Here is a 13302-nt window from a genome sequence, read left to right as displayed (position 1 = left end):
CAGCCAACCCATCCTTGTTATCCTCAGTTTGGAGGAGAAAATCCCCACAGCAGTAACTTGCCCAAGGACACAGCAAGTCTGGAGCAGAACCCTCTCAGTGCAGCTACTTCCCCCAGTAACTCACACTTGTTCCAGTCCAGCACACCTGACTCCCAGTGACAATAATTAGAGCTTCCCACAGCATTCCATTTCAGGAAAGTACAGTACGTAATGAAGTACTCTCCTACACTATTTTAGAGCCAAGCACACCAAAGCTCTAGTTTGGGGGCATGTCCTCTGCACTGCATCACTGCACACCTCAGCTGAAGAGCTGCACCAGTTTCCAAACCAAAGCAGCAGAAGTCCCTGCTGCCCAGGAGCTGTGCTTCTCTCCTTCCCTCTGCAGCTTCATCAATGATTGAGAGCAGCTACTCCTGGAGTCACTTCTCACTTCTAGGCCTTAGTGCAAACAGCCTATTTACTGGTTTACTTCCAGTTGTATAATCTAAGTTACTTCCCAGGAAAGCAGAAGGGTCCAGGACACACTTCAGCTCTCAGAAATCTTTCACAGCTGGGAGCTTAAAGCACAGCAAAGCACCTGGGTGAGTGCTGAGAGGTGTTAGGATAAGCTGCTGATCAGCTCTCTGCTGATCCTGGTGTATTATATGCTAAAAAGATTCCTCGTAAGTACACGATGACAAGAATGCCTCTAATTCCCAGCCTCATCCCCACCAATATTCAATCAGATGAATTATAGGATGAATCCTTCCTTTCCCACATGACAACTGACAGCTCCTGCCCACACTAACTCTGCTTCGTGGCTTCACCTACAGCACTGAACATCACCAAGAACTGCCTGCTGAGGGATCCTCTGCAGCCACATGTCTCTTCTTCTCTCTGCTCCCCACGTTTGATTCTCATCACAAAGCATCTCCACGGCATCAGGAAAAGGAAATTCATCTTCACAAGCTGAAAAAAAGTTGAGGGTAAGAGGGAAAAGCATTGCCATGCCCACACCCACCACTTCCCCACCCCCAGGTTGCATCCCAGCACACTGTGATCTCACCTCCGAGTGCCACGAAGTCACACAAACACCAAAGTTTTAGAGAAACATTTATTATAGGGTTGCAGAATTTATGCCAATATAAAGTCCCTTAATAAAACTCTCAAGTCCATCAACTGCAGGACACTAACTCTTCGTTATCTTTACACTGCAGCTTTCAAAAAAAAAAAAAATAAAATAAAAAAAAAGGACCAATGCTCTGACTGCAGCAGTAACACTACTTGCTCATAAAAAGTTGATCTAAAAAGTTTGGATAAGCTGAGTAGTTTTAAGTTTACAACTACAGTCACATTCACAAGTGAGCTCTACCAGAACATATTCTTGAAATAGGAAGTTACAGGATAAACCAACTCATAACCAAAAATACTGACAAGCTTTAAGAGCAACTCTATCTGAATCTAACAACTAAACACCACAAAACCAAGGTAGAAGAATTAAACATAAGCTCGGGGAAGGTTCCAAATATACATACGAATTCAATACAGTAATTGCACAAAATGAAGGAGGGTAGTGTTAGAGGTTTGTCATCACTGAGCCTGGATTTTACATGCTTCACACATGGTAGTTAAAATAAACCTTTAGTGATACCCATTGGGGAGGTTTAGCCAGGAGAAGGAGTGCAGAGCTATTCTACAGAACTACACAAGATGTGCAAACCACAGATTATTAATAGTAATCATTCTGTGAAAGTTAAGGTGAAGAGAATGGGTTCAAGCCAAGGAATTGGTTAACATTTTTTTATATATATATATATTTTTCTGCCATTCCCAGATTACACTAAATCAAACACATCTGACAAAGAAACTGATATTAACCTTCTAAAAAAAAACCTTACTCAAATATAAGTTTTACATGAGACAACTAAAAAGTTATACCAAGGATCAAAGAAAGCTGAAATGGTAACTGTCTTCTGAAACAAGCAATACACAGAAAATGCATAAGGCTTTTGATTATCACTGCACATTTTAATTTAAGAAGTCGACGTCTAATGCTCAGACTTCTCACTGAAGGTGTGACCCAAACAATCACCTCCCATCCAACACCTCTCACTGCTGACAGATCTTTGTTTCAACAACAAAAGAGTTTTCAAAGTGTCTGATGGAGTGACAGTTCTCCACTGAACGCTTCTGCAGACCTGGGGATGAGAGAAGGTGAGAGCTAAAGTAAAACTGTAGAACCCCCCAGCAAGAATTTACAACATCATCACAGAGACCAGCAAGATCCAGTGCTTCTTAAGTCTCTCCCCAGCCACAAATTGCCACCAGAGCATGAGCTCAGTTTGTTTTCTACCAGAAAGCCTCCCTCATTTTCAGAATGGTAACAGCAAACCACGGGGCACATGAAACACAGACAAAACAAGCATGCACTTCTTCCTAGTGTCCCCACCATCATTTTAGTGACAGAGCAGACAACACTAAGACCATTTATGGAAAAGTTTCTCAGGGACTTTCCTAGAAACAAAGCAAAACAAAGCATATTGAGTTTCAAAGCATCAAGAAAGGGTGCAGGAAAAAAAACCTAGTTCTGTAACAGCATTCCTACCCCCCAGCATGTGCTAACACTGAGGGTGCTTCTGCAGAGCAGTTCTCACCTCACTGAGAGCCCTGTGAGAATGTGCCACTCAGTTGACGACCTCACTGAAGTTTTCTCCTAACACTATTAGGATTTCCTCTATTTTGGGACATGCCAGCACTGGATTTGACACATGCAGTTTACCTGCATCAGCTGTGAACTTTTACCAGCAGACAAGAACACAGCAGTCCTGCACACAGGGGTAAGCTGCTCAACTAAAGCAGCTTCAATACACATGCACTAGAGAAGATTTATAGCTTGCTTAATGAGCAGAGAATTGTTAAGGTGAGCAAGAAGAGCTCCCCATTGAAGGTGAGAAGCACAAGCTCTGAAACCAAAGCCAGCCTAAAGCACTTTAGGTTGTAAACACTTCACAGGTAAGGCTGCTCTTCAGTTCATTTCAATCTTAATGCCTGTTCCTCACATGCTTTCAGTTACAGCTGCAGGAACTGCTGCAGAATAGGAGGTCAGTTTGATCTAACAGATGACCCCATGAACTCTACAGTACCTGAGAGCCAGTGCAGCACCAGCTAAATGAGAAGACTTCTCCACAGAAGTTCCAGGAGTTCATCCATTTTTGTCTAATTAATTACATGTGTGTGGCCTACACACACCAGAAGAAAGGCGTGCTAGAAATCTGAGCTGGAAGGCAAGACAAGCCTTGTCCCTGAACAATTTTCTCCTCAGCAGCAGTCTTCCATTTGACTACATTTCCCACCCCCAAGGGCAAACAAGGTTAGTTACAGAACAGAAGCTGTACCAAGAGGCATTATTCATTTACTAGAATCCTTCCATGCAAATATTCTGTACAAGTCTTTTACTGTGCAGCAAAGATGTCACCAGTGTGCTGCAGGAAGATGATTTAAGGAGACATCATAAACACTCTTGGCAGTACTGCCTGTAGACTGCAGTTTTTCAGTCACAGCAGCAGTCAACTTAGACTTGTTCACAAAAGCTTCTTCCCAACAGCTAAGAGACACACTCCTTCCTCCCACGAAGGCAACATTTACTGTTCCTTCACGTGCTCTGCACTGTCAGTTCCACAGCATCACTTTTATGCTCCCATACCTTCCATCTCATAGCAGCAGATGTGGCTCCTGATGCTGCAAGCTGCAACTGGGCTGAGGAAACTCCTGCCCAAGAGCTTGGCAGGAAAACCAGAGCAGACAGTTCTGACAAACCAAACATTTGCATTCTGAAAGGCTCCAAGGATTAGTTCCCTGGGTGTTCCCTGGTGTCAGGTTCCTGTACCCCAGGCCTCCTTCCAGTATGTCAAACCACTGACCCTCCAATTCAATCCTGTTCACAGAATGGCAGTGGGGTAGTGAGAGGAAACAAGCCATAAAGAAACAGAGCTCAGGAGTTCCTATGACATGTTCTTCCCTTTTTACAGAGGAAGTTTGGGATGTCCAGAACAAGCTGTTCAATTTTTTCATTTTTTGTTTTTCATAGCAAGTAAACCAGAAGACAATTCTTTTACTTGGTGCTCCTGTAATGCAGTTTTAGACAGGACAGTGACAGACTAAACTGCACTTACAGAGTCTCTATTAGGGAATTTTGGGGCCAAACTGACTTACAACTTCAACCAAAAGATGGAACAGAAATACCCTTAAGTTCAAATCTGGTTTGGGCATGCTGCCAAATTCCAGAACTGAAACTCTGTTTTCAAATGAAACTTTAGATACCTAGTTGAAAGGAGGGGAAAGTACCTACCAGTTCTAGGAGCAGTCTCAGCTCATGCTGAGCACTCAGATTTCCAAGTCTAAAAACTCCAAAGGTTTAAGTATTTATGCTTTCCTTACTCAAAGAACAGAAATGAACTTACCTGTTATCTGGTCTCTGCGTTGAAGTCTGAAAGTCTCTTTTCCAACACAAAGTTGGTAGATGAAGATACCCAAATCAGAGACATTATCTATCTCCTCAGTAACCACCATTTCTTCACGGACTAGGTAGGTCTGGGGCAAGTAAGAGCCAGTCTAAAAGAGAAAAAACTCTGAGATATTGAATTCTGCTAACACTGGACAAGCATCACTGTATTTTTTTACTCATTGCTTTGCAAGGGTTTCAAGCCCTACATTTCAGCTTTCCCTCTTTTTAATACTAAAATATGCCAGACTTGAACAGCTGCATACCAGAGAAGTTAAAAGCTGACAAAGGCTGTTTCAAACAGTTGCAGTCACATCCAAACAAAGTTAACCTTAGCACTGTTGGCCTCACATGAAACAAACAGAACCTGTTCAAGTTTATTTGTGTGCAACAGAAAGTTAAAAGAGGAGAAAAATTATTACAAAAGTTCCCATGTTTGAGACAATGTATTTCTAATGTAAAAAAACCCAAAACGCTAGCAGCATGACCTACAAAAGTTACATCTTCACCACAAAATTACAGCACCAAAGAAACAAATTCCCAGCCCTCCTGACCAATGCCTGAAAATGAGGGCAGGAAGACACATTTAAAGCTTGTCTTCATGAAGCTAAAGAAAATTCATCAATCTGAACTAGATCAGGTGGCCTCTAGCACTAGGTGTGGAGGAGTCAATGACTTTCTGACAGGTACATCTGACACATGATAGCTCAGTATTGCCCTTAATTTGAAAGTAGCAGCAAGCTCCATCAATTTGACACATAATTCTTCTGGGGAAATGTTTAGTCACTGAAGAGACAAAGTGCTTGTGGTGAGCTCATGACTACAATGGCAACAGAAGAACAAGTTTGCATTTTTCTTTTAATCAAAACTCTCATGGGGCAAGCGAGCTTTCTGGTAGTTATTTCAGGTTTAGGCTTTTACTGATATTTGGAGCTTTATCAAATTCCTTTACAAAAGCTAAATTTAACATTATTTGCTAGTTGCTTTCAGCTTTCATAAAGCTAGGTATTAATAAGAGCATTAAGCATGAATCTGCTCAACATAACATACACTGACAGCTGGCCTTAACTTCAGCACAGGGACTGAGCTGGGGGGATTATGGACTTTGATGGCAAGAGGACTGTTCTAGCAAGAGCCTGTCAGAAACACCCAGCATTTGTATCAGAGTGTTCCTGGCAGCACAACCAAACAGCAAAGTTTTCCACCTACCGCCAGTTTGGCAAAGAGATCCATCAGGTTTCTTGGTGGCATCACGATGGATGTGTTCAGGGGGATCACGTAGCAGTTGTCCAGTTGCAAGTCAAGATAGGCTGTCAAAAGCTGTTTTGAAAACAGGTTTTTGATGCATTAAGTGTGGCCTCGGATTATTACAGCACGGGTCTACAATGACTAAGAAGGAAGCTCAAAAAGCTGGAGAACACAGTGAGGAGTCAGGAACCATTTAGCATAGGAACTTGGCTATTACCAGTTTTGCAAACAAAGTGGTTCCACCTAGGGTTTACAACAGGACTTTGAGAGTCACCTCATTTCTGTACACAATTGGTTTTTATCATCATTTTAAACAAGTTCAGTTTGTACAAATACAGAGCAAATACTTGGGAGCACGCTCTCATAACTGAAGAAGTGCAATTAAGCCCAGTGCAAATAAAAGGTATCCAAGTGCTGAAAAGGAATCATTCCCTCAGAAAAAGTATCAGTCTACAGAAAATCACACCAGTGTTACTGCTGAGTGCAAGGACTGCCCAGACTAAAATTATCAGCAGTCTACTTCTTTTATTATGACTCTGCACAGCACTTGGCCAGAATCAACTGAGCCTCTTAAGTTGCCTGAATCCTTTAAGCTATAGCCAAGATTCTGTCAAGACAACACAGATAAAAGCTGCAAATCCTGTGATCACAGGTAGCAAGGCCTCCTCTCTACACTACTGGTAGAGGCAGCAGGCACAGAGCTCAATGTCTTTGCTGGGATTCTATCTGCAGGGCCAAGGTATGCTTCACAAACAACCTCAGAGTGCTTTTACAGCTGACTAAGGAGAACTGGAAACACTATCGATGCAACTTTAATAACAAAGTCAAATGAAAACCATCCACTCATCTTTGCATTACAGAAACTATATGCAACTAGCACAGCATTTTCAGCTTCTAGGTTCTAGCTACTTTTAAGTGTTTTTTTTTCAATCCACTTATCCAAGGAGAAGCCCATAGCTGTCTGGAATTCTATATTTTGCTGTAACATAGTCTGGTAGAAACCACAATCATGCAAAAATCTGTTTTCCCGTTTCTTAATTCCCATTTCCCATATTCTCCTACCCTCAATTTCATTCATGTTGGATTCTTGACCAAAAACCAAGTGTAACTTCCAGACATCCCATGGGCAACAACACTTAAAGCAGCACAGCACTGAGAAACCACACAGTTCAGAGTCTGTGGGTCTGAGCTCCTCTAACAGTCCTGCAGCACTGCTCCCTTGCAGAAGTCTAAGAGTTAAAACGATCAGATTCCTCACACTTAGACCCAACCCATGGAGCTGTTTGGGTTACCACTGGCTCCACAGTTCCCCAGGAGCACCAAGGCCCCTTCTTCCCCCTTCACACCCACTCACCCTGTCAAAGTCATGAACGATGGCTGCTGGGTCACTGTCTGAGAACTTGGGGACAGGGACATCAATGATGGCAATGTTGTCATCCTCTCGGATATCAGCTTCTTCAGCGATGGGGAGGAAGTAGGGTTCCACTGCACGGTCACGGTTCTCGTTTTCAAAGTAACACATTTCACCACGGTAGACCTTGTGCTGGAAGGGAAGAGCAAGGCACTTATCTTCCCAGGAAATATTGCTTGAAAACTGTGTTTCTAACACAAAGCATGGGGCTCTAAACCAGAGCTTTTTATAATGCACACAGCAGCCTTCATGTCCCAGTTATTGAAGGTTTTCTATCATAGCAGTAATCCATTTAGAAGTACTTTTTTTTTATATATAATGCTTAAAGAAAAAATAGCTTTCACATTACCTTGGGCATGAAGTACTTGTAGATGCAGGCTCCACCAACAACAACTCCTGCCAAGATGAAGGCCAGCCCCAGCAGAGTCAAGAGACATCTTCCAGAGGAGTTTTCAGCTCTATGTGTGGCAACTTCTGGATCCTTTAAATAAAAAGAAAGATGAGAATTTGAAAGTGTATCCACTTAAATTTAAAAGTAATCCATTATCTGCTGCTTCACTTTGACCTCTCATCTTCTATTTCCTCTGTGTGCACTGAAAATTGTAAGTCAGGCATCATATAATAAGAAAACCCACATGAGATATTACTGCACCATATGAAGAACAGTTTTCAAGCAGCAATGAAAGAGGGTATTTTCTCATAGAATACTTCCTAGAAAAGCCTTTATCCAGAAACTATTTGAGATGTGAGAAATTCAAACAACTGTAACAAAAGATACAGTGCTGCAGTCACAGAATGGCACAAGGAAAGCAAAATTTGTAGAGCAAGGTCATTTTAAGGTACACAGTGTTTTCAGGCCTCTTCCCTGAAGCCTATTTCCTATCCTCCTCTTGCTATCAGGAGGAATAAGATAACATTATTTTTTCCTTACAAAGCTAGACTAGCAGAAAAAAGCTAAGATGCAACTTTGTCTCTTAGCTAGGAAACATCTGACATTTGAGTCAAACATTCAGGTTTTAGAACCTGAAACATGCACAAGTGGACTCCCCTATGACAGAACCAGTCATCAGCTTAAAAGCAGCTTCAAATTACACCAAACAAAAATAAGTCTCTGTAGCACATCCTACCCTGCAGCTTCAAAATACTCTTTCTTCCACCCAAGTCTAAGTTTTGTTTATAGCAGTCTGTAACTTAGTTCAATGATTTGGGGTTTTTTCTCCCCCACAGCACTCACTCAAACAGAAGATGACAGGCATCCCCTGGAAACAACTATCAACATCATCACCAACACATAATGTGGTGATGAGCTGTAGAACAGCAGTTGCAAAATTGGAGGTGGTGTCTGAATGGCAAGTTGTAACAACCAAGAGTTCTTTCAGTGCCTCCCAGACTTGCAGGTGAAAGGCTCCCACAAGCCCAGCTGAGCTGACAACAGCAAAAGAACTGTCAAATACTAAACTATGAGAAGACAGATTCCCCTTGGGCAAACACAGTGGTCTTGGGTTTAGATTATATATTTGGTCAAGTATATCCCTTTAATGATTCATGACTCGGGTATTTAGCAGGTCACTTATGCTCTTTGTACTGGCAGGAAGCAAAGTTGGATTTCACAGCAAAAGATCTTTTTCTTCGTGTTATTTCTAGAGTCAGGAGCTAGATTTAGCACAGCAGATTCCATGGGTTTTCTTTATTTGGGTCCCACTGTTTGCACTCCTGTAGAGCACAAGATATTTAAGTGACCTGCACCACAACAGTCCCACAGTGTCAGTACAAAGGCTGCACGTATTTCCATGCTCAGCAAGATGCAGCAGTGTAAAAGTCAAAACACATCAGCTATGCAAGTCCTGAAACAAAAAACAAGCTGTTTTGAGAAAGTCACTACTCCTACATTCCACTCTTGCATCCTCCAAAGAGAAAAATGTTGGTTCAGCAAGACATAAGCTGTCACAATTGGCTAGTGAAGCACTTGCCAAAAAAACAAAGTAGTTGCAAGTCAGATTATGCCACATTCATATGCCATGATGTGAAACCCATCTTTCAGAGTTAGGCTGCTTTTCAGATCAAACCTCATTTTGTTCTCTTTGTATTCTACCACCTTCATTTACACCTCCCAGTTAACTTACTCACCCAGCCTATCATCTGAACACAGCAGACAGGTTTTGGCACCACAGGCACCCCAGTGCTTGGATGATGTCGACATGTAATTAGCTACACTTGCACTGTGCCTATTTCAAACAAAGCAAAGGTATTTAGCATTTCAGAAGCCATGTAGGCAGCCTGAATGAAGGAGTTGACAGAGCTGATAAGAGAACACAATACCAAGACTTGGGTCCAGTTAGGTTACAAAGCCTCTGATAAGAAAAAAAAAAAAAAAAAAAGGCCATGAAAAAAAAAACAAAACTGCAGAGAAAATGCAGTTCTGAGCCATGCAGTAACAAGCAAAGCAAAGGGGAAGTAAATGTGAAGAAGAAAAATCACTTGTGTTAATATCTGCAGCTAGCTCAAGAGACAGTGTTGACACAGTCAGCTCCAAAGAATCTGCAGGGAGTGTATTCTGCAAGCTCAAGTGTTTTGTGCAGATATTCCAGGAGACTTTTATTGTGCTGTCTCAGCCAAGATGAGCCATTAAGCTTGTTTGCTCCGCACAAATATTCCTGCAAAAGGCGACATTAACGACCACTAGAATAAGTTTGCCTTGGAGTAAAATTGTGAACTTGATGTTTACCTGCAACTCTAAGCCCTGAAGCCAGAGTGAAGAGTTGTTAAAAAACCACCTAGACACGGGCAAATATTGTGACAGGTAGAACAAAACACCCCGTGCTTTCTCTTCGAAATTGAGAAGCCCTCGTGAGAAGCAAGGGTGGAAGGGTGTATTAGAGCTCTTATGCTCAGAACTTGCACAGCAAAGGGCCAATAAAAGCATGCATGACAAGCTGCCTCAGGAGGAGCTGATGAGTTGGTTCTACCAGAAACCAGCCAGACTAACGACCTTTTCAAAACTTAAAGTACTCCTCTACCTAAACTGCTTACCTACTTTCTCTCCCTTCCTTTTGACCCAGTAATTCAGTGTTACCGCATTAACTGTGCACACACACATCTATCCACAGCTCAGAAGAGTCCCCTGAGCAGCACCGCAGCTCTGCATCCCTTCGTTTTTCAAAGGGAGGCTGGGAGGCTGCTCCAGGTGCTGCAGAGGCTCTGCAGGCTGGAAGGCAACCTGCTTTCTTGATTACAGATTACAAGAAGAAAAAAGGATGAAAAAAAATAAAAACTACGATAGAAAACCACAGCAATTTTTGTTTGTTTGTTTTTTACAAAACACAAGTTTTATTGCCGAGCCTGTTTTGTGTTTTTTTTTTACTTTCTCACTCCCTGATGACAAATAAGCTCAGACCATCCTATACTCCTGCTCTAGAACTACTGATTTATTTACCGAGACACTGATCTTCCTCATCTGACTAAAAACGTCAGCGGCTAAGCAAGACACCTTCAAAATAAATTCTCCCACAGCTTTGGAAAGTTCAATTCAAGTCAGCGACGCGGCAACTCGTTAGGAAGGAAAAGACAACCACAGAGTCCTTGCCTGGGTTTCTATTTAAAACGCTTTATGGCAGGTTTCTTAATTTAAGCTAGACATACCAGGAAGCCAGGCACCTTACCGCAGCGCCTCTCTCCAGCTCGCTGCCTACGAAGGTTTCAGAGCAGCAGCGAGAGGAGGATGAGCCCAAATCAGACCCAAACCCGCAGTAGGGACCGGGCTGCCGCCGAGGCTACGGGCGATTTCCCTGCGCCTTTCCCCAGAGCTTAAACCCGGCGGAGGACTCAACAGCCTGCGAGCTACGAAGGTTTAAAACCCCCGTCAGGAAGCAGGGCCCTGGCAGGGGCCCAGCTGAGAGATAAACACCCGGGCCTGCCCCCGGCGTGCGGGCCCGAAGCTGTCCCGGCTGTGTCATTCCAACCCGGAGCTCGGCACCGCCCGGGCCCGGAGGGAACCGCAAAACTGCTGCTGCTGCCGCCTGAAGCGCTCAGGCCCTCCCAGCCCCGCAGCCTCTTTCGGCTGCGGCCCTGAGGGGACCGAATCCCCTCTGCCCCCAGACCCCCACCCGCACCGAGTGGCCGCCCCCCCCCTTGCCAGTCTGCCCCAGAGAGCGGCGGGGAGGCCACCGTGCTCGTCGGGGGCTCATGGGGGGGTTCAATCGGGCTGCCTTCCCCCGAGCCGCTGCCTCCGTGAGAAGATGGCGGCGGCTTCCACCTCCTCCCGCACACCCCTCACACACACACGCACACCGCTGCCGCTCCTCGGACCCGCTCCACCCGCCGCCACCCGGCAGCGGGCAGGCCCCGCTTCCCGCACCTTATCGGCCACTAGAGCTTCGGCCGCCTCTTTCTTGGGCTCGTCCTTCTGGGCGAAGGGGGAGTTGAAGGCGATCTTCACCATGGCGCTGCCGCTGCGCTCCGCTCCCTCCCCGCTGAGGAGCCTCGGGCTGAGGGGGCGGGGTCTGAGGGGAGAGGAGACGCCCCCGCCTCTCACTTGCTGCAAGCGGGGCGGGGCGCCCAGAGCGCCGCCCCTCGGGCTGGGGGCGGGAAAGAGCGCCCCTTGCAGTCCGGGCAAGCCACAAAGGCTCGTCCCCCGCCCGGCGCCATGATGGGGGTGATGCTGAGGGGGGGATGTGCGATAAACTCCTTGGGGTGACCCAAACCGCCTTTTCTTCTTCTTCATCTCAGCCTGCCTGAGGTGTCAGGTGCTTCGAGCCGCTGGCAGTGTGATCTGGGGAGTGCCACTGCTCCCGGGTGCTGGCCCCGGCCTGCCATTGCATTCCCTCACACAGGGAGGTTGTGGCTGCCTTCTTCCTGAGGGAGCTTTCTCTCTGTCCGGGGCTGTGCGGCTTTGTGGTTTCATGTGGAGCTTCCCCAGGACTCAATTCTTGCTTTGAGAGACTAGCACCCCAAAACCAGCCTGGAATTCAGGGGGCAGTGTGGGAAGATGAGGTGGCAAGGGGAGGGCTGGATGTGGTGGTCAGAAGCCGTGTCCCTCGCAGGTTTCTCCTGCCTCAAACAATTTAATTTCCTTTGCAGCTCTGAGACCTCTTCATGCAGACAATCCTACCTCTGTCTTAAAACTCTTTCACTCTGGGGAGAAGGAGCCACGTTCAGTATGGCACCAGGATGGAGATGGTTTTGGCCAACCTATCTCCCTTCTGCCCGAGGGATCTCTGACAGACAGCATCACCCTTCATTAAACATCTCTAACAGGGGAGAAGAAGAAAAGGCCTCATGTATGAAACTGTCTGAAACGATCTTCACCTTCATATGGATGAAAGTCTGGGTTGGTCTCACTGGAATTTGAATTTATGGCTCCAGAAAGGAATCTGGTTTGAATCTGGTGCCTACCCCACTGAACTCTTCCTCGCAGACAGCTGTAATTAAACAGAACTGAGCACTATGCAAATATTGCAATAAGTAATTCTTCTGAGTGTAAACAAACTGTGGTGTGTATTCCAGCATCCCAAGCATGTTCCTGTTGCTCTACAGATGCTCCACCACTGTTATTTCCTTCCAAGATCATAGGCTTGATTTTGCTCCCTTTCATGTTAGTAAGAATTTTGACGACAGTCAGAGCAGAACAAAGTCTTTTCTGTCTGTTTAAGCTGACTTTATCAGTAACAGAAAAAACTTTTACCTCATTTTACCAAGAAACCACCAAAAAATTAGTTTTCATGCTTTCTAACTTTAGCGTGTAAGGAATAAGTTAAATCTCATCAAAGTCTGAAAAACAGATTGAAAAAGAGATTATGTAAGCTTCCTTTATGGCTGATGCACTATCTGTACCCTACAACCTAGCAATTTATCTATGACATGAACAATGTTTGTATCCTAATGTAGCATAAGCACTTAATGCTTAAATGAATTTACTTTATCTTCTAACTACTCAATACCTTTACTTGAAAAATACACAGAAATAGAACTGAAATAGGTCCATAATATTGCTGATTTTTTTCTTGCTGCTTTTAGTTTATTGGTATTTACCCTGAGATCCTCTTTACCACCTTGAAAGGCAAGAGATTATCCCCTTATCCTTAATTATCCTGTTAATCCTTCTGGTGTTTGTAATATTAAAGCAACACTGCTTGAAAACTTAACAAATATACACACTGAATTCTCC

General features: G+C 44.4%; 1 protein-coding gene across 1 annotated transcript; it reads right to left on the bottom strand.

The window, feature by feature from the left end:
- Positions 1–1079: 1079 nt before the first annotated feature.
- Positions 1080–11662, bottom strand: ITM2A (integral membrane protein 2A). The gene is made up of 6 exons (XM_030449439.1): positions 11494–11662; positions 7489–7620; positions 7083–7271; positions 5690–5800; positions 4440–4590; positions 1080–2177 (listed from the first exon to the last, which is right to left on the bottom strand). Exons 1-6 carry the CDS (start codon positions 11575–11577, stop codon positions 2089–2091), a joined length of 756 nt encoding a protein of 251 aa, XP_030305299.1. The 5' UTR covers positions 11578–11662; the 3' UTR covers positions 1080–2088.
- Positions 11663–13302: the final 1640 nt, after the last annotated feature.

This window comes from Calypte anna, chromosome 4 (genome assembly GCF_003957555.1).
Source record: "Calypte anna isolate BGI_N300 chromosome 4, bCalAnn1_v1.p, whole genome shotgun sequence".
NCBI classification, from domain to species: domain Eukaryota; kingdom Metazoa; phylum Chordata; class Aves; order Apodiformes; family Trochilidae; genus Calypte; species Calypte anna.
This window is presented reverse-complemented; position numbering and strand designations above follow the sequence as displayed.

Coding starts and splice junctions, on each gene's coding strand:
- ITM2A (XM_030449439.1), bottom strand. CDS start 11,577: ATGGTGAAGATCGCCTTCAACTCCCCCTTCGCCCAGAAGGACGAGCCC. Junction 7,272..7,488: donor ACAAGTACTTCATGCCCAAG/GTAATGTGAAAG, acceptor CTTCCCTTCCAG/CACAAGGTCTACCGTGGTGA. Junction 2,178..4,439: donor ACGCAGAGACCAGATAACAG/GTAAGTTCATTT, acceptor TCTCATCCCCAG/GTCTGCAGAAGCGTTCAGTG.